Source organism: Podarcis bocagei (genome assembly GCF_964188305.1).
Source record: "Podarcis bocagei genome assembly, chromosome: 10".
Lineage (NCBI taxonomy): Eukaryota > Metazoa > Chordata > Lepidosauria > Squamata > Lacertidae > Podarcis > Podarcis bocagei.
Window position 1 is genome coordinate 37214742 of NC_138135.1, and position 25202 is coordinate 37239943.

At 40.7% G+C, this 25202-nt stretch overlaps 1 protein-coding gene across 6 annotated transcripts in view; it reads right to left on the bottom strand.

Annotated features, from left to right (window-relative positions):
- The window catches only part of ANO4 (anoctamin 4), a 146500-nt gene that overhangs the window by 43227 nt on the left and 78071 nt on the right, over positions 1-25202 (bottom strand). For 5 of the 6 annotated variants that reach the window (XM_081209443.1, XM_081209446.1, XM_081209442.1 and 2 more), the window contains 5 exons: positions 24033-24191; positions 8510-8610; positions 8225-8326; positions 5288-5332; positions 12-143 (listed from right to left, as the gene is read on the bottom strand). In XM_081209443.1, the coding sequence (XP_081065569.1) occupies positions 12-143; positions 5288-5332; positions 8225-8326; positions 8510-8610; positions 24033-24191 (539 nt within the window). The remainder of the gene's footprint in view (positions 1-11; positions 144-5287; positions 5333-8224; positions 8327-8509; positions 8611-24032; positions 24192-25202) is intronic. The other variant, XM_081209444.1, reaches the window with a different exon arrangement.

Genomic DNA, 25202 nt, shown 5'->3' on the forward strand with positions numbered 1-25202 from the left:
ACAACACTCACTGATGGATCCTTTGCTGACTGAATGGGGCAGTGTAGCAGTCATTCTCCTCCAGGTCTGGCAGCCTTTCCTTGTCCAACCTCATTGGCTTTCTAGGTAACCATCCTCGAAACCTGCTTAATTGTTTCTCGATTCTGTAGCACGTGAAAGGCAAGACAAAAGGAAACATAAAGCTAAACGTTAAAACCGAGGCGGGTACTTTCTTAATACGTACAATCATACGCATATGGACAACACAAGTTTATGGGGAAGTTACATATAAGGATTTTTCAGAAACTGCTTGTTGCATCGTGTTTTTTAATTGATCTATATGCTGTTCTGGGAACACTTTTGGTTGAAAAGAAAAGTGAAAATGCTTTAAAGCAGTTTCTAGAACAGAATTGTATAAACTACAGTAGAACCAATTAGTTTTAATTGCGTGTGATCTACAAAATCAGAGTGCTCACTATCAGACTAGCTTAGTCCTGTTTGATTCACTACAGATAGCAAAAGAGGATTTCGTGGACCAACCTCTCAAGGCCGTAAAGCATTTATTTGCCTCGCCAAACAGATTGAGAATGGAGGGGAAGGGAATAGGAGGTTCCCTTTGTGTGCTGGATCAAAGGCAGGGACACCTGTGAAATGTCTCCCTCCTTACCACCCTAGAATTTGAATCAGAGGCTCAGGGCTCTGGAGACTGCGGCAAGGAAGTGGTAGCTGACTCCTGGGAATTGAAATAGAGAACTTGGACCATGAGAATTGTTTTCTCCAAAAAACACAACTTTCTCAAAAGCCTAAACTTTTATTAGCCCAGGAAGGAGGGTCTGCTTTCACACAAAATACTACTCAGGGGACTTATTATGAACAAGCAAGATGCCAACAGAACAGTATTTCCTGCCGCTCTTGTCTCTAATGTCTTTCCTGACAGAACAGAAGCACTTGCTACAATGCAGCAAATATCAATGAAGGCCAAATAAGCTCTTGCCAATTTCATTTTTAGCTGGTTTAATCTAAATTTACACCTTAATTGCCAAAACTATACGAAGGATGCTTAAGCATGAGGATTTCAGAAACCACAGTAGAAAGCTCTGGCAGCAGAACTTTAGAGAAATTAATCGTTTTGCTTCCATTTGCCACCCACTCATGTCTCACAGAGGGTGCTCCTTTAAAAAGCTGCTCTGTCAATTTGTTTCAGCAACACTGTCCTGATACGCTGCAGAATTTATGGACTCTCTGAAGACAAATCATACACCGCAAGAGCTGGAAGCACTGCTGGTTCTTAGATTTAATAATCTCCTTTCCAACAGGTGGAAACAAACAGAAGTCAAAGACTGACGACATAATGGCAATAGAAACAAACAGGCATTGTATCCACATGGAGATTTCTTTAGGGATTCCGAATCTGGCTCAAGGCCATCTGTGTCTTCAGCTTGTGTTTAAGGCAATATGCAAATAGCAAGTATGCGAATAGTTTACTGATATATCTACTTTAAATGAAAAGCAGCCATAGGTGTTTTCTAGTTTGATATTTTGTTTGCATCAAAGTAAAGGCCTTTTATAGGGCAATAGGTATGGGACACAGTAAAAACAGGGAGGTAAGTCATGCATCTCCCACCCCAAGCACTACAAAACTCCTGAGTAATGTCTAGTTTGGCCAGAACTGAGCCTGCACAAACTCGTTGAGTCATTAAGTCAACATAACCCAGTATGCACTGTTGATATTGGTTCTTTTGTGGGAAACTGATCCTAGTGTCAATAAGATCTCTACAGGAAATGGTGTTGGTGCCAGGAAGCAAATAGCTGTGATGTAATAGGGCAAAAAGCACCACTGCTTCCATATGATTCATAGAATACCAATTCACTGGTAAGTTCTTTGCTGCATACATCTCCTATTGTTCTGGGAAGAAGATGCTAAAAATACCATCTTAACTTCCTGGTAAAATTGCTCTAATAAGGGCATGGTCTGAAGCCACATGAGGCAACCCCTCTTGTTGAAGGTGAGTCTGCTAAGAAACTGAACACATAAGTAAGAAAATGAATTAAAAAAATATATTCACTACATGATATGGAGATGTCAATGAAAACAGCATCCTCTTGTAGAATCCCCCTCCCACCCACATCAGTACCTCAGTTCTGCAATGACAGTTCCCTGCTGATCACACTTTTCATGTAGAGTAGGAGTGGGAAAACATTCAGCTTGGTAATGTCGCACCCTGGGCTGAGAGCTCCTATACCAGGCATAGGCAAACTCGGCCCTCCAGATGTTTTGGGATTACAACTCCCATCATCCCTAGCTAACAAGACACCAGTGGTCAGGGATGATGGGAGTTGTAGTCCCAAAACATCTAGAGGGCCGAGTTTGCCTATGCCTGTCCTATACCTTATGACAGGCCTAGTCAATGTGGCCTGCAACTTCCATCAACCCCAGCAGACATGGCCAGTGAATAGGGATTGCAGGCGTTGTAGCCTATCATGAAGTGCCAATCAATATTCATGTGCTGAAGAATATTCAGCTAAAACATTCACTGAATAATTTAAGGAGAAGTAGGTACAAAGGGAGAATTGTGCACTCCCAAATGTACATACAAACCGATTTGCCTACATGAGCCAAAACCCCTCTGACTCAGATCCTGGGCAGCTAATGCCCATCAGAGTTAGCAGTGCTAGGCAAAGAGTCAGACCTGAGCTTATTATATATTTCATTCAAACACTATAGGTGCCTTCATTTAGCATGGGGCTGGCTGAAGCAAGTTCTGCTGCATGACAAAGATAGCACTATGCATACTACAAAAGACAACTCATGTCAGCAGTGTCGGTTTTGGCAAATTTCCTTAAAAATATATGGCAACCCTACTTTACCTGGAGCAAATAAACAAAATATAGTTTTGCTTTATGATATCCATGTAATCGAAGGGTGAATAATGTAGTAGGATGAATAAGGCTCCAAAGAAGCTTCCACATGCCTGATCTAAACTAGGTCAGGGACTAAGATCAAACTGTGAGCCATTTATAGGCTTCAAGTAATGTGGCAACCAAGCCCAACTAGCTATTTCCATTATTAATTGTAAAACAGAAATGCAATGGCTGGGATTCAAAGAACTAGGGGCACCCATAGGTTTTGGCATGCACAGTGGATTTCTTATTTAGTTTGGGTTTTGTGTTGTTATATTGTAAGCTAGTCCCTGCATTAGTAACTGTTCAAGCTTTAGTATCTATTACCTTGCCTTGATTGGTTGGTCCTAGGTAGCATATCTAATCCTGCTTAAACTAGTTATCAGAAGTCTGGCCTTGTCACTGCCACTCTGAGTTGCTGCCTTGAAGGCCTGACCACCTATTGCTTTTTCACCTCATCCATAGTCATCTCTTTTTTTCTCAGACTGTCACTATTTTGGGATGGAATTCAATCACATACTGGCCAATTCAGGTTGCACAGTTGTAGTTGATTTGAAGGTCTTGTGCAAACCTGTTTACTCAAAAGACTGGGTTTTTGCAGTAAGGAAAATCACAGGAAAATGCACTAGGAAATGTGAGATAACACTTGCTTTGAGGCAATGTCATCTAACTTCCTTGCAAACAAATAAAAATGAATACTCATACAGCCAATTTTGCCTAACCTCCCTACAAAGGAATCAGAATGAATACTAAATAAACAGGTCAAAGCCTTTTATTTTCAGGTTAGAACAGTACATAAGGCAGCCACAGGTTGCAAGGATCTGTGGTTACATGAGAAGTTACATTAGCTAAGCACAAGCTAAAACACTGAACTAAAAAGTAACATGCCCCCTGCACCTTCCTTTTAAAAAATGGGGTAGGCACAGCATTTAGCATGGTAGGTGGGCAAGCAAATGGGCAATCCTTGTGGGCTAAATAGGTGAGGTTGGAGAAAGAAGTGGGATGCTTGGCTGTCAACTTTTCCACTTTCTTGCGAGGAATCCTATTCGGAATAAGGGAATTTCCCTTAAAAAATGGGAAACATTGACAGCTATGGTGGGGTGAATGCCACTTCAGATTCAAATTTATTCCCAGCTGTAATGGGGGAAGGAAAAGAGGTAATGGGAGGCACTTCTGAAAGTTTGCCTAAGCCTCTATTGGGGACAGATCTCCATGCCCTAACTTGCTAGGACCCTCCCTGGGAAGAGACATCTCTTGGGGTTTGGAATCTGTTACTCCCAACTCCACTGGGACACTCCCCAGGGTCCTCCAGGTCTAACTCCCCAAGTTCCTCCCACTCTTTCTCCAGGTCTGAAAACACGTTCCCCCCCCTTAAAGACACTTCCATGGGAATCACTTTTATTATGTTAAAACATAGTTACTTCACACAACGTTAAAAGCCTTTTGAATTGTTCTCTAAGCTAACTATTTCTCAAACCTCCCCCTGGAATGTTAGTTCGAAATCTGGAACCCAATACATCCAAGATTAATAAATATAAATATAAAATAGTCCCATTAAGGTCAAGCTATGATACATACAAGAAGTAAGTTCTGATGATTACTGATTCATTAATATGGAGAACAAAACCATCATTATTTACTTCCCTAATGCATATCACTGTGGAAGATTTGTGTGCTTATGGTTAACAGACTGCTCACGAGGCCTTCATTATGAGCTTTATCTTGCACTTAGTTACATTTTCTATAGTTATTCTGCCTGCTTTTGTTTGGTTTCAAAGATTCACCCTGCTTTTATCTGCTGGTCCTTTCATCCTCTAACTGTGGGGGGAACTGCCAGATGCAAGATCCATTTGCAGAGGTACCAAGGAGATATTTTCTCACAAGGCAAAAAGCTGTGGGGCCTCCAACCACATTGGGGTTTAAAGTGCCCTAAACTCCTGAGTTCTGGGCTGTCTACACACCATACATTTAAAGCACATTATTTTCTCCAAAGAATCCTGAGAGCTGTAGTTTGTTAAGGGTGCTCAGAATTATAGCTATATGAGAGGTAAACTCTTTTTTTTGGGGGGGGGGTAAATGTGATTTAAATGTATGGTGTGTATGACTGGATTGGATACCCATGCTTTTTACTCTAACAAAACATCTGTTCAATTCAATTTTCCAATTGCACAAATGGTGTCTTTGGTCCTAAGAGCCTTTCAAGTGGAACATACATGTTAGAACAAACCATGAGATGACAGTAATGCCTTGAAACCAACAACAATTCAACTACCCACACACAAAAATCATTGTAACTACTGTATTTGCAGAAACAACAGTTGATTATTTCGCTTCGGCTTCTGTGGTCGAACTTTTACATCAACCATGGCCAGCTGGCCTCTTCTGATGAAGGAAAAACATCACTAACCTGTTCAGGAACTTGTACCGGCGATGCAGGTAATAGATTTTTCTCCTGGAAGAACAGCAAAAATGAAGCCAGTCGAGAAGAAAACCCATCGTCAGTTACAGTATGAACTAGCAAGGAAGGAAAGGAGATTGAAGATAGAAGCCTGTAAGAGGTGGAGGAAGAAACTAAAGAGAGAGATTAACAGACAGAACCATCACAGAAACCCACAAAAGTGTCAGGTATGATGGAACTTGAGGAAACACTTTTTTGTTCCCCTTACTCTTCTTTCTTCCGTTTATGTTCATGCATGAAGAGAGGGGCCTTTTTCCTTTCAAAAGGATCCTGGAAACTGATGGCTGCTTTTGGGGAGGCAAATGCAAATATAAATAAATTTAACGCAGTGATTTCAACATCAAAAATTGAATGGTTAAAGACAGCATTTGATAAACCGCATGTGCTTCAAACTGGGGAACATACAGCAATTAATACTCAGGCTAGGCAAACCCTGGCACTGGCCAATTGCCATAACTTTACATGCAGCACATCTCTAGGTGGTGCTAGTGTTAGTGACAGTGATGCAGTTCTTCTCTAAGAAGTGGCATGCATGTGGTACAGAAGCATTAGTTAAGTGTTTAGTAAGTGCTTTCCCCTTAGATAAGAGTGGGCAGACTTAAGGCTTGTGGGATCTACTTCAATTTTTACCAGAACCTCCAAGATACACCAAGTGGAGCATGGTTTAAAGGGCATATACTTAGATTAGATAAATATGAACCCAGGAATTATTCTTGAGTACCAGAAGTAAACAGAGCTCATGGTCCTTCTACACAAAAATTCCATTCCTGGTAACTCTGAACTATCTTCATTTCAGCAGTTATAATTTAGAGCTAGGAAGGTGGTCATTTTGTTGCTGCTCTTGGGAGCCAGAAATTCTTGCTGATCTATCCTGGCCATACCAGTAGATCCAGTTCTACTGTCTGCCCACCCTGGTATTAGTCAAATGAAATATAAGTTAGTTTTTGCATTTGTTTTATCTGTGTGAATGTGAAGCTATATTGGCTAGAATGCACATTTGATTTGAAAATGGCTCTTTCCTTATATCCATCCTGCTTTATTGTACAATATTGTATAAACAGTACACGAGGCAAAGATGTTGGGAGTTGCAATCCAACAACATCGGGGGGAGCACAGGTTTCCCCTCACTGGTGTAGGGAGTGAAGTGCTCCTGCTTTTTGATAGTTCTGGTCTTTTGTCAATGAAAGGAAGTACTTATTCATAAATTATGTAATTCCCTACCATAATATGTATGGTATCCAAATGCAGAGATAATCAATTCTGAGGGTGAGAGCTGGGATTGTAACCATAGGTCCTGCTGAAACTTCATATGACCACCAGCCCTTCTACATGGAATGTAGTTTCATAGGCTCTATGCAGAAGAGCCTAGCAATGTGCGAAAGCTGGGAGGAAGATCAATGAGAACACTCCCATATATCCATTCCATGCAATGGTTATCCCCACATTTGGTCATCTATACAAGGTGACTTTTATCTTTTTAAGAAGATTAGGCAATCTCATTAAGGGTATTGCCGCATGGTAAGTAAGCAGAACCTCCATGTTCAGAACTGGTATACTTTCAAGTAGCAGAGTTGGCGGAGTGAGGGAGCAGTAGGGTATAGCCATTACTTTTGTATCCTTTTGATATATCGCCCAGAATTATCTGGCTGGTCATTGTTGGAAACAGAATGCTGGATCCGATAGACTTTGGTCAAATCCAGCAAGGTGATTCTGATTTGCTTAATATGCAATAATGTATTTAATTTACAAAATGCAGCAGCACCAGTAATAAAGAAAATATATTGGCAGAGAAAGTTCATAATGGCTGTTTAAAGAGCCCTGGCTATGGGTGCCATGAGATGTTACCCAAAATTGAGTGCCCACCATGCTTTCAATAATGAAACCTGTGGCCACAGTAAGACCCTCAAAGCAAACAGAAAGCACCTGGGTGTTTTTGTTTTGGAGAACCCCTTGCAAGAGAAAAGATGCAGTGTGGCAGGACAGAGCTCATGGCCATAACTCATCCATATGAGGAGCCTTTGTGATGTCACAGGAGGGGCTCAAAATTTTCTTTGCCTGGAAAGTGGCAAATTGCATTCACCTGGACAAGCTGCATTGTGTTTATAATCATAGTACAGTTTGACAAATTTTAGTTTTCCTTTTGAGATTTAAAATATGGATAAAGACGACTTCGGAAGAGTGTGCCTTATCTTGAAAACTGAATCCACACTGAAATAGCTTTGATCTCTCCAACTTGTTAAGCTCTGGCGAGGGAGTTAATAGCTAAAAGAGCAGACTTTCATAACAGCTCTTGAAGGAGACATCAAGAGTTGCTTAGAATCTGGGAAAGCTGGTCACAGATTATGATTGCTCAGCAAATTCTGAACTCGTATTTTTCTTTCAGTGTATACTCTCTGCAAATTAAAACACCAACATTTCATTCTACAGACTTACACTAATGTAAATCTATATAGGTGAAAAAAGAGTTAGGCTGTTTGAATGTTAATTACGGTAGTATAAGCCAAACAAACATTATTTTAAGTTTTTTCTCTCTAAGCAATCTAATATAAAGCAGGCGTAAGATTTAAAAATACATTAAAATGCATGTTTATATATATTTAAAGTTCATATATATCCAAATATACCAAAATTTTCTTAAATGACATTTTGAAGTTAATTTGGCCATTAGTATTATACAATATTTTAGCTCTGTGGGTTTTTTTTTTGTAAAAGTCATGAAATGTATTTATCTTCTTCATTTGAACACTTTTTCTTTGTAGTAGATGCTTAAGTATTAAGGTGCTTTTTTCCCCTCTAGCAAGGCAGCATACATACTGGCAGGCTACAGGTGTTGGATATGCCAGATACGTTCAACAGGCATGCACTTTTCTGTGCTGCCATACGTACCTGGATCTTCTCGATTTTCCATTGTTTTCAAAGAAATGTCCATTTAAAAAACAGCAGGGCACGAGTATGCAGGGGGCTCCAGCATTGAAGGGGTTAAAGGGCCTAAGGACAGAACACCCCCATGAAAATAGTGGCACTGCTATATACCACCTAAATTTAAAATTGAAACTGAGTCAAAATTGTAGCCCATTAAAAAGAAAATAACAATCATTTGCATTTCACTTTCATGGTTTACATTAGCTTTAAAAAACAGAATGGCAAGCCCAAAGATATAACTAGACCTACCTGAAAGGCATTCTTACATTCATAAGTTCTGCATATTTTCCCAGTACTTCCCAAGGGGCATGCAGCTTCACAAAGATGATATCGCTGTTTGATAACGATGACTGCAACAGAAAATGGGTTAAATGAAGACTTGGTCACAGAAATAATAAAGAATACGCATGCACAGGCACGCGCGCGCGCGCACACACACACACACACACACACACACACACACTTAGAGTATTCCTAAATTAAAATACATTCAGGTAGAGATAAGGACATAGGCTGCAATCAGAACCTCGCTTACCTGATCATAAGCCCCACAAAATTCAAGAGGACTTACTGCTGATTAGACATGACAGGAATGTGTCATGTTATTCATACAAGAAAGTGCACCACACGATATTTCAGGATATCACACACAATAAGGCCAACAAATGAGGACTGCTTGACATGAACTGGGAGTATGGAAAAAGCCTTTGTTGGCACCACTGATAAAAGAGTAAAATAAAAATGTCATGAAAAAGAAGTGGAAAAACTGCATTTCTTGCAATTACTGTGCCTAATACTTAAAAGTGGCACAGTGGCAGTATGTGTTCATATGAGGGCTGTAATAAAATGGGTGGGGCAGGGAAGCATTGCTCAATGAAATGTTCTCATGATTCTTAGCCATGCTATTTGCTATTGTCGAGAGAATACTGGATCTGCAAGAAATTGGTAGTGGCCGCTGTGCACTGGAAGAGCACACAAAATCTGTGCGTAAGATCTGAGGTTCAGTTCCTGGCAAGGATCTCAGATGCTGCCACCAGTTACAGAAAATACCACAGATTCATGTGTTCTGCAGTCTCATATATTCAGTTGCTGCTGAAGTTGTTTGAATATTTATAATGACAGGTACCTTGAAAATAGGGGAGGGGCTATTGCTGCCTTTGCTAATAGGGAAATCAACTTTTTCTTTTCCTGTGCATCTAAATTGAAGCCTTTCTTAATGTGAGAATTTCTATGTCTGCGTGACACTGAATGAGTTTATTAAAGTGACTGTATCACAGAAGACAATAAACAATAAGAGCTGCTCAATCTTCTGCTATCTATGCTTTGGTAAACTCTAGATTAGATTACTGCAATGAGTTATACATACGGCTGGCTCTGAAGATGGTTTGGAAACTTCAGCTGGTGCAGAATTCGGCAAGATGGTTTGAGCATATTACAACGATCTGGGCCTGACTGCACTGGCTGCAAATTAGCTGCTGGGCCTAATTCAAAGTGCTAATTTTGACCTATAAAGCCTTAAACAGCTCAGGACCACAATACCTCAAAACCCGCCTCTTTCGATATGAACCAACTCAGACTCTGTGATCATCATCTGAGGCCCTTCCTTGTGTGCCTCCTCTGTGAGGGGTCTGGGGGTGGGAACATGAGAATGGGCCTTTTCTGTGGTGACTCCCTGTTTCTGGAATGCTCTCCCCATGGAAGTTCGTCTGGCGCCTTCATTACACATCTTTAGGTGTCAAGTTAAAACATTCCTCTTCAACCAGGCCTTTGACTGATTAATATTCTACAACATTTTAAATGTGTTTGTGTGGGTGGTGGGTGGGTGTTATTGTTTTGTTTTTGTTTTAACTATTTATTTTGTGTTGTTATCCTGTATTTTTATCATGTGAACTGCCTTGAGATCTTCTGATGAAGGGTGGTATATAAATCAACGAAACAAACAAACGTAGTATAGATGTGATGCAACTGTTTTCCTTATATGAATATGAAGACAAGTAAATGCATTGCCCTCACAATGCAGGGGAGATGCGGCATTATTTCTTCAAGATGTGTAGAATAAGATCATCTCATTGTAACACTATGTTCTTGTTCGCCATGTACACTACGAAGGATCAAAGGATTCTAAAATCCAGCCAGCAACAATATCTTCAGCAGAAAGGAATCCAGATAAATATATTTTACAAGCTTGCTCAAGTTCCTTGCTGTCTTTAACATTTTAAAGGTCAAGCAGCTTAGAGTGAATAAAGAAAGTTACAAAGAACTTTTGCAACTTTCTTAAGAACTACAGTGGTACCTCAGGTTACAGATGCTTCAGGTTACAGACGTTTCAGGTTACAGACTCCGCTAACCCAGAAATAGTACCTCGGGTTAAGAACTTTGCTTCAGCATGAGAACAGAAACGCGGCAGTGGGAGAACCCATTAGCTAAAGTGGTACCTCAGGTTAAGAACAGTTTCAGGTTAAGAATGGACCTTCGGAATGAATTAAGTTCTTAAACTGAGGTACCACTGAATATATTTCTTCATAAATGAATGTCTAATTCAAATGAAAGAAAATTGGGTGAAGTAACTAACGAGGTAGGGGACGTGGGTGGCGCTGTGGGTTAAACCACAGAGCCTAGGGTCGGCGGTTCGAATCCCTGCAACGGGGTGAGCTCCCGTTGTTCGGTCCCTGCTCCTGCCAACCTAGCAGTTCAAAAGCACGTCAAAGTGCAAGTAGATAAATAGGTACCACTCCGGTGGGAAGGTAAACAGCATTTCCGTGTGCTGCTCTGGTTCACCAGAAGTGGCTTAGTCATGCTGGCCACATGACCTGGAAGCTGTACGCCAGCTCCCTCGGCCAATAAAGCAAGATGAGCGCCGCAACCCCAGAGTCGGCCACGACTGGACCTAATGGTCAGGGGTCCCATTACCTTTACCTTTAACTAACGAGGTAAACAGCAGAAGGTGGGGAGGACGGCTTCCTGCCTCCCTCAACTCCTTGATTAATTGAATCCCAAACCTCCAGCACCCTTCCTCACCCCAAAACACCAAATTTCAGAGTCTTTTCCTTGGATACCATCAGCAGGAGGAGCAGAGGCAGTAGTTGATGTTGGCTTGCATGGAACTACTTTCTCCATCCACTGATAGAGGCAAGGAAAGAGGACATCAGATGCCATCCTTGCCTCGCCTGACACCAACTTCAGGTGTGTTGGAATGTAGCAGTAGGTAGTATCTCTGGTTAACTCTTTCATGAACACAGTTGTACTTTCTTTCAGATGCTGCCTATATCTCAAGGTTCAATGTAATTGTTATATAAGCAACTTCAATCTATTTTCAAGTCTTGGCAATATATCACCATCAAGCATGCGTTGTTGAAGTAAATGGCATTAAAAAGCAAGATCTGCAACAATATGCTGTAGTGTGGAGTGCACCTGTTCAGGCAGGCAGTCATGTCCTCCTCCATGGTACTCCCATCTGCAGAATTAACTCTAGACTTTAAAAAAAAGTAAACTGTAGCTATTCAGAAGAATTGCTGGCCCAAAACATTTTCCAGGAAATATGTTGACCAATTTGTATCTTCTAAGACCTATGGCATCCCTTTCATCAATAGGCAATCACAAACTGGATAAACACCTCACTTGATAAAACTATCATTACAGTATTTTGTTATTATAACTGTTGCAGAGATGTAGGATGCTGATGAGACTGAAATGATGCTCATGTATTAGTTTCTGGAGTCTTCAGGAGATGCACATTGGTGAAATTAATTATCCACTTCACCTGCAATATTCCTACAGTATTTGCAAGGCACACAGAAGAGAAACTATAATAAAGTCTTTCTGCAACTACAATAAGGTCTATGCAAATTTATATTAAAACTGAGACATTGCATTTGTTTTTTGTACCTGTAAGTTCTAGCTATTATTTACAGGTATAGGTGTTCTTTTTGTGTCGTCGTCTTCTTCTTCTTCTTCTTCTTCTTCTTCTTCTTCTTCTTCTTCTTCTTCTTCTGTTAAACTAAAACCATGTATTTGTTTCCTCTAGCATTTTAGGCATGAGCTCTGCCAAAAGCAGGGTATTCCATAGGTGGAAACAGGTCACTGAGCACACTCCTTCATTCAAGTTTGATTTATTGAGGCTACGAATAGGCAAGTGCTCTCAGCATATTCTGGTGATCATGATGGAGCACAGGTGAAAAGTAGGTAGCAGCCAAGTCACTTCAGTCTGGGTCGAGAGATAGGGTGCTGCACTCTGCATATAAGCTTACAAACCATCTTCAAAGATAAGCGTCTATTACTTAGAACCAGAAGCGTACCCAGGCTCCTTTGCACCCTTGGCAAGGAGCTGTATAGGCGTGGAGAGGCCCGATTTTTGCACCCGCCTGGGTCTGCGCCCTTTGAAGGCCTGCGCCTGGCCAATCCCTATGTGCTTATAACAAACAGCTCCCCACACCACACAAGAAAGAACCACATTCTTCTCACCACTGCAACAATGAGATTTTTGCACTCTTCAAAAACCACATAAAATTTCAGCTCTGCGTCAGTTAAAACTGCAGTGCTCACAATAGATTTATGAACTTCAGATAGGATCCCCCCCCCCCCGTTCCTTATAAGACTAAAACAAGTTGTACCAAGGGAAGGTTTTTATCAACAGTATATTTCATCATACTTTCTCTTAGAATAGCAAAAATAAAAAAAGGTTTTGTCACACTCAAATGACACTCCCACTCAGGGACGCGGACTTATAAAAAATATTGGGGGGGGGCCCGGGAAAGCTCATGAATAATAAATAAGCTCATGAATATGCAAATAAAGTGGCTCCGGCCCTAAATAGGGCAAGCCACGCCCCCCCAGCCAGCCGATTGGCTGGCTGGGAGGTGTGGCCAGTCGGGATTCCCCTGTTCTCGCGGGGGCTGAAACCGCCAGGAGGAAGGAAATTCCCCCCAGCAGTGCCTTGGCAGTGGTGGTGGTGCTGCGAAGCAGCGAGGCAGGAGCCCCCGCCCCCGGCGCTCTGCTGGAAGGGCGCCCGAGATTATTGGGGGGGCTGAGCCCCCAAAAAAAATTTTTTGAGGGGGCTCGAGCCCCCTCAAGCCCCATGGAGTCGGCGCCTATGCTCCCACTTAAGCAACAGTTAAATTATGCAGTCAAGAAGAGGAAAATAGTCTTGGCTTGCTTGTAAGACCTGAAAATATTCAGGCTTAGAAAAGAACTGTTGGGTATGGGGAGATCACTTGCTAAAAAGAATGACACATTTTCCAAATATATTTTACAAATTGGTTTTACAAGTTATCCTACCAATATGTGGACTTATCTTATTGGTAAAGTATTATTTTGAAGTTTGAAGCTGAGATATTTTATTAGCCTGTAATCTGAATACAGTGGTACCTCGGGTTACATATGCTTCAGGTTACATACGCTTCAGGTTACAGACTCCGCTAACCCAGAAATATTACCTCAGGTTAAGAACTTTGCTTCAGGATGAGAACAGAAATTGTGCTCCGGTGGCACGGCAGCAGCAGGAGGCCCCATTAGCTAAAGTGGTGCTTCAGGTTAAGAACAGTTTCAGGTTAAGCACGGACCTCCGGAATGAATTAAGTACTTAACCCGAGGTACCACTGTAAATAGTTTGCAAGCCACAGGACTCAAGTCCCATGGAACACAGTGGAGCTTCTGAGAAAGCATGCATAGGATCTAACTGTTAAGCAAGCCAAGAAATCTAATAGCTGAAATAAATAATTCAGCTTTAAGTACGACTTTAAAAAAAACCCCAAACAACAAATTCTTAGTACACAAAATTGTGGAGAAAAAACTGAGAACATATTTGCAGTATCTGCTAAGGTATCAAGGAAAGTCTGTGGGGGCTTCAGATACTGAGTGAATATTTCCATTTGGTAAGCTACCCCAATTTCTGTCTGCCTCCACACCTATGTTACCTCATCATCCTTTCAGCTCATTGAGCCTATTTTTCCACTTTTGCACAAAGCTAATAAGACTCCTGAAATCTCCTGTGGAGATTCCCCAGAGTCGTCTGCGACTGGACCTAATGGTCAGGGGTACCTTTACCTTTTAAGACTCCTGAAATCCCCTGTGGATATTCCCCATGTCCTTGCATCTCACTCCTGAGAAAGAAAAAGTGTTTCCATTTCCCCACCTTATCCCAGTCTTCCTTTTAGAAACTACAGACTGCTGCAATAGAAGAAAAAGAGCCTAAGAGTCATTGGTTCCATCCAGTTAAGTGTAATCATAGTGGCCACATGACCTAGAAGCCCAGAAGCATCCCATTCCATTTCGTGTTGTCTCTATAAAGCTACAACCATCAACCTCACTGCTGCCAGCGTGTGGCTGTACTCTGCTATGTGGCTTTTCACTAGTGTGGGCAGGTAAAAAAGAGGAGAGGGCTTCTGTGCCTGCTGTGTAGGAGAGGGAATTTCAGCAACAAGTGAAATTCTAATGCATCTGCTGCACTTTCCACTTCCTGTTTTGCATCTAGCCACCCTGGCCCACCCCTGTCAGCCCTTTATAAAAACTGAATCTCCTCCCCCACTAAATTCTGTAAGAAAACCCTAAATAAATTGGACTGACAAAGGTTGCAAATTGTGTAAATGTATGCAATGCCTTCTGCATTATACTGGGATAATTTGGATTCTTTAGTTGTATAGTGTGAGGTTTTAAATTCAAAGCCTGGGTTGCCAGCATATCATTATGCATCCAAGTAAAAAACATAATACTTTTGCTTCATGAAATTATCATCTTTGGGGCTTTGAGCACTGCCATAACAGTGACTTGCTGTATCAAAGCATCTTTAAAGACACGAGGATCAAAACAGACAACATTTAGTCAGTTCTTCAAAGAATGTTCACTTTAGAAACCATGACATTCATCTTTTAGAACATGAGAAGTGCATAAACATCAAAGCAAAACAAATTAAGATATATTTGCTATGGCTCTTGAGAACAAAAATAAATAAATCACATGACTTGTTTTAGTATAGTACAATTGCTAGCAAACTGTCAAGTGTCTGTTGTTGTGAAAGTTACACAGAACATTCTGCCTCACCCACCTCTAACAATTTGCAGGTTCACCACATACACATGGAAGTGCGCAAGTCCTTGCTCGCTTGCAGGACCGTGACTTCAGAAGGAGCGACATTATAAGGTTCTTTATATTTAGCTTTCTCAGTTTAGTTTTTCCATGTGCCCCACCCCCAGAATTTAACTAATGGACCATGCAATGCAATGCTTAGAAAATCCCTATGGTTTAGAAACATATTGTTGTAGAACTACAGATGTCGCAACTTGGGACAAACTAAAATATTTGGTGCCATTCCCCTTCTGATAATCCACATGGGCAGACTTCTACAAAGAAGCTGATATATGGCACTGCACATTCCACACATGGTATGTCTCCTTCTGGCAATGCCTGCAAGCCAAGCTGGTGCCAAATGTATTGCTCTGCTATCCTTTGGACCACATCAGAAAGGCCAAGAATGGGGTCTTGTTATCTGGGAGGCCAGGACCTCCATAGACACTGCCCAGGCCAGGCTTGCACCATGGGGAGGTCACTTCAGTGCTGCAAACTGCACATGCATTTCTATGATGTTCTCCGTTTGCTATCCTTGCAATAGTGTTCAAGCCTGGGTTCTTTAAAATCTCAGATGACAAATTTGAATGTATCTACACATACTTATCAGACAGATCACAAACAAAAAGTTTGTTAATTGACTGCCACCCCAACATAAAAACCCAAACACTATCTAGTAGGCTAGCAAGCTAATTTTAGGGAATGGGCATGCTCTTAGCCACAAGAGAGATGGAGGACACAATCAGTTTTAACAGCACCAGATACTGGTTGCAAGTCCACAGGTTGCAAGAAGATTCAGTTGTCCAACATGCTTAATGGATAAGCAACGTCAGAGAAGACTGACAAGTGCACACACATCTCTTTGGCAGGTACACATACATGGAACATCACATATGCATATTTGTGGTAGATACAGAGTATTTTTTTTTAATTATATGCCTCAACCCTTTTACTGCTTCTCCGCACAGGGAGACATCTTGGCACCGTAGCACAGAATTTACCTCAAGCAGAAATTTTAAATTTATAGGACAAAGTAGGCAACCACTTTAGGGCATTTTATGGTTGCTTCTATCTTTGTTTTCAAAGACATCTTAATTCATGGAGGAAAAATACCATTTAGAAGGGTTTGAAGTATACAGGAATATAATTAGTGTAATAGATTCATGCCTCTGGAAATGGATGTTAAAATAGTTCATCGTGCTGCAGGGAGCTGTAGACACTGATGTAATTAGGTAACGCATGTTCCCAGCAGGGACATGTTGAACTACAAAAGCTATAGTTGGCATTGGGATGGCTTCCACTTTCCAGAGATAGAGGGGCTTTTAGTCTCACATCCTCAAGGGAGGCACACTTCTGACTCCCCTCCCTCCAACCATAGCAACTCCATACATGATAATTTCAAAAGCAGTTTATCAAGCTGGGCAGGTGTCTGCTGCTATTATAAAAAAAAGATCCAGCAAAACCATTGGTCTCTCAGTTGCTTTCAATACCACCAACCATGGTATTCTTCTGGAACAGCTATCCGAGTTGCAAGTTTGTGGCACTGCTTTGTGGTGGCCATTTTGAGAGGGTGGTACTTAGCACTGTTCAGCCCTATGGAAACTCTATGTGAGGTTCCACAGGGTTTGATTTTGACAGTAGTGGCACCCCACTTGTGGGATCTTCTGCCCAGGGAGGCATGCCTGCTGCCACCTTTATTTTTAAGCACCAGGCAAGGTCTTTTCTTTTGGGGGCCCTTCATTTGAAGGGTGGTATTGCAGCCTCTTTTGGTTGGGTGGGAAGAAATGACATTCCCCAGAAGATTCAAGGAAGAGTGAAATAAAGTGATGAAAGATCACAGACAACTGCATTCTAATGCCTCATTTTTGGCTGACAAGTCATTGTGAAGTCTATGAAAAGGATAGCTGGCAGTGAACCCTCACCTGCTCAATAGGTATTCATTAGTTTGTATATCATTATTCAAACAAGGACTTTATTAAACCCCATAAGGGACTACTTACATTTACTCTGTTAATGGATTTGCATTTCAAACTAGAAGAAACCTTTGCCTAGGGTGACTGATCTTTGGATGTCTTCTAAAAGTTAAGCCCTCATGGATTACCTGCCACTTCACAAGATGAAAATCTCAAAGGTAATTAAAGAACAAATGTCTGGGAGGACTTCAGCTCACCCTGGAAATATCTGCTTCTCAAGCCCATTGCAAAAGGCAATTTTTCCCTGTTGCTTACATCAGGCCAACAGTAACCCTACCTTAGTAACCCTGCCTCAAAAGTCTGATGTTTTGCTGATGGTTTACCATTTTGTTTCGCCCCCCAGTAAACCATTTCCAGGCTGACCTCATGAGGAAGTTGGCTGGTATTATTTCCATCCTTGCTGAATTCATGAATTTATGAGTTCCCTCAAATTATAACCCTTCACTGAATCTAGAGTATATGGGATGGTCTGTCCCCCATAACTCGTAACAGTATGATTGTTGTGAATATTTATAATATTTCTTTGCTTTATTTGTTAACAACTGCATTTCTTATCGTTAACCACCCCGGTTTAACACAAACTAGCTCTGTGAAATAACATGGGACATGCCTTATTGTGTATAATAACAATTTATTATTGTTTTCTTCTCCCACAGTGTTAGAACTGTAAGAATATAAAAGCCCTGCTGGATCAGACACCCAAGTTTCCCAAGGACCATTTGATGAGAGACTTAGTCAAAATCTTTTTCAAAGTCCAAATATATAATGTCTACTGGATAATTCCCATCCAGATGCTTGTTCCCACTCTGAAATAACACTAAAAGGTCAGTGAGACAAGACTTACCATTGCAGAAATCATGTTTATTCTTTTTCTATATGTTTTATGTATAGGCTTTTCCTATATGCTTAAACATGCCTTCCAACAATTTACTAGCCTCTAATTCCCAGGATCCCATTTTAGAGAAAGGAATTGTATTGGCTGCTTCCTAGCTCTTTAGTATGGAGACCATATTGTTGGACAATCAGCAATTTCACATATGAGCGTTTAATAATTCTTGAGTGACTTATTTCTTTTTACCACTGTTTATCTAGGATAATGATGGAGGGTTTGTCTGCAACTTCTTTCTTTCTTTCTTTCTTTCTTTCTTTCTTTCTTTCTTTCTTTCTTTTTGGAGCACTTGCAAAATCCTTTGAAGTCTCTGAATTGTGCACAAGGAATGCTCATAATCCCCAATGGCAAGCAGAGGGGTGTTCATCCATTCCTTGTATCTATTTGGGAACAAGCTTTCTGCCTTCTGTCTGGAGTGTCATTATCACCAAAACTCCAAAATAGAATGAGGAGGGATATGCCTTTCAAATTTGGATGAGTATCTAATAGTTTAAAATATCTAAACATGCAGGGTGAAATCACACTGATCCTTTGAAGTCAATGCCAGAGACACCATTATCTGAACAGAAGGAATTTTGTAGAGGAGTTCAACAAGCTGCATGTTATTAAACAAATGTGAAGAAGTATGTAAAACATAAATAGGATGATTTAGCCAGTTTCTTAGTGGCTGCCTCCTTTCTCTAAAATGTTTTTAATTGTGTCCAATGTGAGCAAAAAAAGTGCTAACTAGAAGTCAGTGATGTGAGCAGTGGCAGAGCTTCATGCTCCGGCACCGGGGGGCAGAGAGCAGGCGGGGGCCAGGCTGGCAAGCATCCCGGGGACATGGCGGGCCACCCACAGGGGCGTGGCGCATGTCCTGGGGGCATGGTGGGCCACCTGAGGGGGCGTGGTGCCCAGCGTGGGTGGGGGGAGCCATGATGGCACCCCACTGGGATCCCACTGCCGGGGGCGGTGTGCTCCCCCGCACTCCTCTTCCTCTGCCAGTGGATATGAGAATTATTTAAGAAAAGCAACACAAGACATGCTAAGAGTGGCATCGGTGACTCAATGTTTATTCCTTCCCTGTGGTTCATTTCACATTTGCAGAGTTTACAATATATATTTTTTCTAACTGCCAGCTTTGCAAACGAAACTTAGATTCAGAAAATCAACTTACTCTTTCCAACAATCATTTCAATGCTGCATTGAGTATGCTATGGCTAAAACATCAACAATAATTCTGCCATCTGGTGTGTGAAATGGGACACATCTACCCCCAGCGTTCAGCGTTCACTGAGATCCAGCTCCGAGGGCCTTCTGACGGTTCCCTAACTGAGAGAAGTGAGGTTACAGGGAACCAGGCAGAGGGCCTTCTTGGTGGTGGCACCCACCCTGTGGAAGGCCCTCCTTACCAGATGTCAAGGAATTAAACAACTACCTGACTTTTAGAAGAAGTTTTTAAGTTTTATTTTGTTTAATATTCTGTTGGGAGCCACCCAGAGTGGCTAGGGAAACACAGTCAGATGGGAGAGCTGCTATTATTATTATTATTATTATTATTATTATTATTATTAACATCATCATCATCATCATAACTGCCTTGGCTTCTGTAGGGTTAACAAGAGGATTAAGTAGCTTGTTGCAAAAGCAAGGAAGTGGGTTTAATGTGCCAAAATAAAGTGAGCAAACCTTTTCACAAAATCATTTTCTTCAGTGTAATCATATGTAAAGGTATGTTATTATTATGATGATGATGATTATTATTATCCTTAACTATTATTTATAGCCTCTCTCTTCCCTTTGGTGGACTGTTATCAGGAATCACTCAAGGATGTGCACTTGTTACATCTCTAATTTCTCCTTCCATTCATCACATTAACATGAGATAAAGATATTACTGAAACTATGAGAAATGGCTCAATACAAAGAATGAGAGGAGAAATTTTGTTCCTCAGTAACCCAGACCCTTGAAAAACAAAACACAAATTGTTTTGGTGAACATTATCCTACTTCAAGATGAACTCCAATGAATCTCAGGATAGTAAAACATCCCAAAACAAAGCCATGTGTGTTGTGTCATAAGAAAAACACTCAGGTCTGCTTCCCTGAATCTTCTTCTTTTTTTAAGCCAATGCATTTTTTTTATACCAATAAACTGAAGGGTTCAGTCAGCCTGCTTATATAGAGCTCCAGTACAAGGTTACTGTAACAACTTTCTAAAACTATCCAATCACTGAATGTCACTTTCGATCCCTTATTTGCATAACTATCTACAGTATCCCCCTGCTGGCCCAGGGTGAGTACATAACACATGGCTGGCTCCTCTTCTTAGCACATTTAATCCTAGCATCTGTTATCATATATTAATTAATTCTTTATGTTGTGGTCTTACTGATTCCTTCCCATAGTTCAACAAGAACTATGTGTGTGACAAGGAATTTCATACCCTAATATTTTAATTATAATCTTCTTCCTTTCTTTTTCTTTTGCCATATTTCATTCCCACCACATGTGATATAAATCCTCTAATTCTTTCTGCATTTCCAGCATCTTGATGAGTAGTCCTTATTAATTTCCCTGTATTCTAACAGGTGTCATATACCACCTACTCACCAATTTACAGCAATTTTTTTTATTGTCATGTGTAGTACTTCACATGTCTTAACTAGCTATAATATGAACAATCCTAAAAGTGGGTATTATTATCTCTATTACGGAAACACTTATGCTTGGCGAGAGTAACTTTTCTAGTGAGTTTGTGGCACGGGTGAAATTTGAAACAGAGAATCCCTGAGTCATAGTTCCCTTAGCCACGTCACTGCACCTGTTCTACCGAAAGGGATCAATTTCAATAGACTTCAAGGGGATCATATGGAAATGTATGCTGGAAGGTTACTTAGGGTTAGTAAGATGCTTCCATATGGAACCATGAATGAGATTCTACATTTTTTGGGGGCCCATTTATCTGGAAAGGTTTAAACAAATGACCACTCTATATGTAGGTGCTCATATGATCACCTTTTAAAATCCGATCAGTAAGTGCCTCTCTGAAAAAAAAGGCTTTTACGTGCACTTAATTCTCTGGACTGTTCCCAGTTTGTCTAAGTCATATTTCATATTGATCTTTTTCCCCAGGCTACATTTTGCAAATCATCTTTTTATTTGCAAGCCAAAACATTATGAAAAAAGGATATGGCTGAAAACGACTTCCTTTCCCAATAATTCACTTCAGCTATAATCAAAGCAGCTACCCTGGGAAATAGTGGCACGGCTGTGGCAGAACCAGCACTGTCCTGAAGCATTTTCAGTAGCGTAGTAGAGAGGTAAAGTATAAGAGTGGGGCTTGAGGACTTTATTTCCAGAGCAGCAGTCATGCCATCATCTGCCAAAGTGCCAGGATAGACCTTGCAAGTGAATGAGGCAATAGCAAAACTTCTAAGTTTACTATGTTTGCAGCGTAGAGCATCTGCCCTCCAGATGTTTGCCATCAATTTTGATTTTAATTAATTCTTATGATGTTTTTATAATGTGGCACTATTTTAGTGTTGTTAGCCGCCCTGAGCCCGGCTTCGGCTGGGGAGGGCGGGATATAAATAAAATTTATTATTATTATTATTATTAGATGTTGCAGAACTACAACTCCCATCAGCTCCAGAAAGCATAGTCAAGGGCCAGGGATGATGCAAGTTGTAGTTCAGAAGCATCTAGAGTGCTAAAGGTTTCCCACACCTAGTAGAGAATGATACCAAACACTATTCTATAGTAAGGTAAAAGGGTAAAGGACCCCAGGATGATTAAGTCCAGTCAAAGGCAACTATGCGGTGTGGCGCTCCTCTCACTTTTCAGGCCGAGGGAGCCAGGAGACAGCTTTACAGGTCATGACTAAACCGCTTCTGGCACAACGGAGGACTGTGATGAGTGCCAGAGTGCACAGAAACACTGTTTACCTTCCTGCCACAGTGGTACCTATTTATCTACTTGCACTATTCTATGACTGCCAACTCATCCTAATACATAGGTTATTTTACTATGTACTCTGTGTATCTGCATGTGTGCAAAATAGATTGGTTAACTTTTTGGACTCTTGCTTGGGAGTGTGACTTTTGGGACTCTTGTGTTCAGTTCCTGCACTTCAATAGTGCCTCTACATCGCTGAGTTTCTTCAAAACATTCTAGCAGCGCTGAGTAAGGAGGAAACTAGAGGTGGTACAGAACATGGCTGCCTGAGAAATTCTCCACTAGACTCCTTGTTGGGGCTGCTGGACAATCAGATCATATTACATTTCTGGGCACAGTCCAAACAGTTGTTTTTGGCTTTTGAAACAGTATGATCTAAGGTGGGGTGCAACAGCAGTATTACCAACATATAAATATATGGTTCTTCAAAAAGCAAGTAAGAAATGAATACTCAAACACATGTTTGGCTTAAAGGTGAGTCTCTGATTGCAAAAGTTTGAAGACTATCCTATGCTAAATGGTTTGGATACTGGTCATTTGGACGAGTATCTACACCTATCTGAACCTGGACATCTTTTAACATTAGCTCTGAAGGCATTCTCATGTGCCTTCCTTTAATATGCTTTGATGCTTATAACTGTTGCTGTTAGCAAAGTTACTGTAATTCTGTATATTGAATGCTGCCTTGCTGTATTTTACTGAAAAGTCCAGTCTACAAATATCTAATTAAATAAATAAGTAAATAAAAAAATTAAAATCAGATTTATTAGTGCATTAGAGAACCTGACACCCTAACAGAGCTCAAAGGTTCCTATCCAGTGGAAATCCCTTTTTCTTCTTCTTCGAGCCAACAGACTTACTTACACACAGGTAACAGTGTTTTGCTGAGATCCACACCTGTGCTTAAAATCCACATTAAAACAACAAAACCTCATTTTGATCATCCTGAAGTTTAGAAATGTTGAGTGATGCCGAACTACAAAAGAAGTCACACACCAAATCAAATGGAATGAATGAGAAATAAAGCTGGATATCAGTGAGACAATAAAATGAAAGGAAGTGAATAATGAAATGTCAGGAGTTTTGTTTGAGATGTATATGTTGCACAGCTTGAGAAAGGACCATTCCAAGAAAAAATGCACCCTAGCTTTGGAAACAGTAATGCTTTTAACTTTCTTCTATCATTGCAGTCAATACTGCATAGCAGTGTTTTATTTCATTATGACTTGTAGACACAAAAGCCTGTTCCAATAGTCTTCAAGTGGAATTGCTTAACAATGCATATTTCAGTAGTGAAGACTCTGGGTTGTAAAAACTGAGAAACAATATTGTAAAACTTTCCCTTTGATTCTATGCAATAAATGTATATTAGAATTATGGGCTACGCAGCTAAAGAAAAACCATCAAAATACAGTCTTTGGCAGCAAGCAGTAGAATTCATGAGTATTCAGAGTGTGCAACAATGGAGTAATTTTTACATGCTGAGTTTGTCATATATACTTTAAGAAAGAAAGTATATAGCTAAGCAAATAGAGAGAGAAATGTATTGTGGCAGGTTCATGAAGAATAGCCTGTGCAAAGTGCTTAAGGCTTTGCAAGTTTCTTACAACTCCATTGTCACATTCTTACAGCTCCTAAGTCGGCCACCCCCAACATGATTTCTTCCAGATGTTTTGGATCACAAGTCCCATCAGCCCCAGCAAGCCTGGCCAATAGTCAGGAATAGTGGGAGCAGGTCTGGCAACTGAAATGTTTAGAGTGGACATGCCAAGCTGGTTAGTATAACTACAAAAAAATGAAAAGGGGTCATGGATCAAATGCGTTAAATCATTAATTGCATGGGAATATCCTTGTTTGCATAAAGTTTACAAGCAGATTTGAATTTTGAAAATGTTTCCTAGGGGATCCTTCTTACCTCTTTCTCCATTTGAAGTCCTTCTGCTCTGATATTTCTTTCAAAAACTTCTCTTTTCTCATTCTGTGGGTTGGATTTTCTGTATACCAAGAGGTAGTCAATCCGACATTTTCCATCCCTAAAATACAGTCCACTGGTTTTATTTTTTTCTGGTACTCCCTGCGAAGAAAAATCAGATCATTTGTTCCATTCTTTATATTAGTGTTTGATTTAACACTATTCATGCAAACAAAAGGATTTCAATATAAAGGTCTGATATATAAAACTATTACATGATAATCACTAAAGTTATCAGATTAACATTGCATCATACAGCTAGATGAATCACACTTCATCAGAATCTCCCATATGAACCAGTCTGCCAGATCTCATCCATGGCAGAAGCTCAGCAGGTAGGTATGCAGGACAGGGTCCTATCAGTTGCAGAACTCAACTGTGGAACTCCCTGACTCAGGAGACTCATGTGACCCATTGACATTTAGATACCCATGCTTTTGGAATAAATAGCAACTTAGATTTATTTTTGCTGTTACCTGAATGTTATTACTTTTTAATTACTAGCACTGTTATGTTTTTAATTTTGTTTGCTACCTACCTACTGTGCAGGACAGAAAGGCAGGATAGAATAAATATAATATTTATAATATGCCCTTCCACAAGAATGGCATGCATAGTTCTTTCCTCTACAACAATCTTATGAGGTAGGCTGAGAGAGAGCTTGGAGGTTCTAGCAGGGGAGCGCAGCTATTGTATACCCTTGACCGAAGAACGGTACACTCCTTCTATCTGGGATAGTCGTCCTCTTCCACCGAGCACGCAGCTTCGGGAGGGACGCACATGGAGCGGTGAGGGAGGAAGGGGACACCCGCCTAGCCAGCCAGATCAGCCGAATCAATGGCAATCAATGGGGTGACCACAACAGTTCTCAAACAAACAAGCCAACTAACAAATATTGGCACATTTAGGGGACGTTTTAGGCAGGCTGCAAACCCGATAAGGAAAGGAGAAAAGGGAAGCAGTGTCATATCTCAAATACTGACAAATCTATATGCCAATGAGCATAATTTACTTATAATTATTTTCTACAAGTCCATTTGAAAAAAAATTATGTTTTCACCTTCATGTACAATGTATGTTAGATATAAGGATTGATAAATCTGCTTGCTTTAT